Raw genomic sequence first — 1805 nt, forward strand, 5'->3', positions numbered from 1 at the left:
GTTGCATGCCAAAAACTGCCATGTCGCTGCCTTTATTCACGTACTTACAAATGTATTTGATCGATTTAACAGAGTTACATTATTCCACGTTTATGTGCGCTTTGTATGTTTTTGATAGCAAAGGCGAATATGGTACAACCCACCGGTTATCTACCTCGATGTCACCGTTTCGCATTTGTATGGTTGCTAATTTACCGCCATCTTCTGCTGATCTTCTTCTGTATAAAGGATATCCATTGTTTCCTGTATCTGTGTTGGATACTAATGCTCGAGGATATCGCTTAGAGCATTTTCCATCTATCATGCATGGTGAATTTGGATTCAGTGTACTGCAAGGTCCATGTATCATATTTTTCGTCACAACTTCATGCAAATCCTTATCGACGTCGGCATCGGGTATTTCAGCGCATGTTATATCGTCGATTTCAGTTGAAGTGATTTTGTTATAGAGCCAGATTAGTATATGTGCGTGTGGCAATCCTCTCTTTTGCCATTCCACCGAGCACATCCAGCAGCGCACAGACCCAAATACTTCTTGTTTTACCATGAAATCCATCAGCGATTTCAGCTTCTGTCTGAAAACACGTGCTGTGATGTCATGCCTATCCACTGGCGATTGCCCAGGAAGTAAGAGCTGTTGTATATTGTCCCAAGCTGGATTGCATGTGAATGTAATGAATAGGTCTGGACGCCCGTAGTGGCGAACATACGCAAGTGCATCTTGAGCGTACTCATGCATATGACGAGGACTGCCTGTATATGAAGATGGCAAAATTGTTAGTCTTCCAACGTTAGTTGTATTACCGTCATTTACAACTGCATCTCGCAAATGAACGTATTCTTCAGAGCGAAGCTTGGTCTGATTCAAACGAATGAATATCAAATGTTCTGTTTCGATTTTTGCATACATATCTAAGATATATTTGTGAAACAATTGACAACATTTCAAAATGTGATTGTCTTCATTCTCTCGAATCATTAATCGGTATGAATAATAGTTCATTGCCCTGCATTTCATATTTGTTTCTTTGCCATTGACTGAATTTATCATCTTAATGTTGAAGTGATATCCATTGGCACCATCCCAAAAAATGATTGGATATTGCAGGGCATCGTAGCATCGATGAGTTTCTGCAACTTTTGTCAATTGATCGTTTCTCCGATGAAGAACAATATCTCTAGGTTGGAACTGATCTCCGACTATAACAATTGCCACTTCATCTATAGTTGGAGCATTGAATCTTCGCACATGTTCTCCAGCAGGCGTTTTATCAGCATGAATAACAATCTTGTGTGTATCAGATGGCATCATGTCAATTGCTGTTTTGAACAAATGCACTAAATTGTTTTTTTTTTGTGAAAAAGCTCTTGCAGTTGGGAAATGATGGACCTTTTTATGCCGGCAGCGTGCATTCAATTCGTCATTGCCATCACCGATGAAATACATTTGAAGGAATTTATGTTGACCATCTGGGAATGGAAGCAGGGAGCCGACTTTATGATAAATTTGTCTTTTCACTTTGAAAGTTGGCATGAATTGAGCTCTTATGATTTCTGCGCCGAACGACGTCATTTGGAAGCATGAGTTATATTTCCTAATGTTAGATAGGAAATGCTTTGATTCGGCGGTATATCCGGCAAGCAAAGTTTTTAATGGCTCTGGCCTTTCGTTTCTCCATTAAATTTCAGAGCCTTGCAATAAAGACACACTTCAATCATAGTGTTGATGAGAACATGACTGCTCAAACTATAATCATCAGCTGGGGTGTACCGGAATGCAAGGCGATTGTAATTGCGTGATTGCT

The 1805-nt window shown here is 39.8% G+C and overlaps 1 protein-coding gene across 1 annotated transcript; it reads right to left on the minus strand.

The window, feature by feature from the left end:
- Positions 1-154: 154 nt before the first annotated feature.
- Positions 155-1573, minus strand: LOC106477776 (the record flags this gene model as incomplete). The annotated part of the gene is made up of 1 exon (XM_013938304.1): positions 155-1573. A coding segment is annotated over exon 1 (1419 nt), but the record flags the coding sequence as incomplete, so codon positions are not given.
- Between the last annotated feature and the right edge of the window lie 232 nt (positions 1574-1805).

Source organism: Limulus polyphemus, unplaced genomic scaffold, assembly GCF_000517525.1.
Source record: "Limulus polyphemus unplaced genomic scaffold, Limulus_polyphemus-2.1.2 Scaffold78641, whole genome shotgun sequence".
NCBI classification, from domain to species: Eukaryota; Metazoa; Arthropoda; class Merostomata; order Xiphosura; family Limulidae; genus Limulus; species Limulus polyphemus.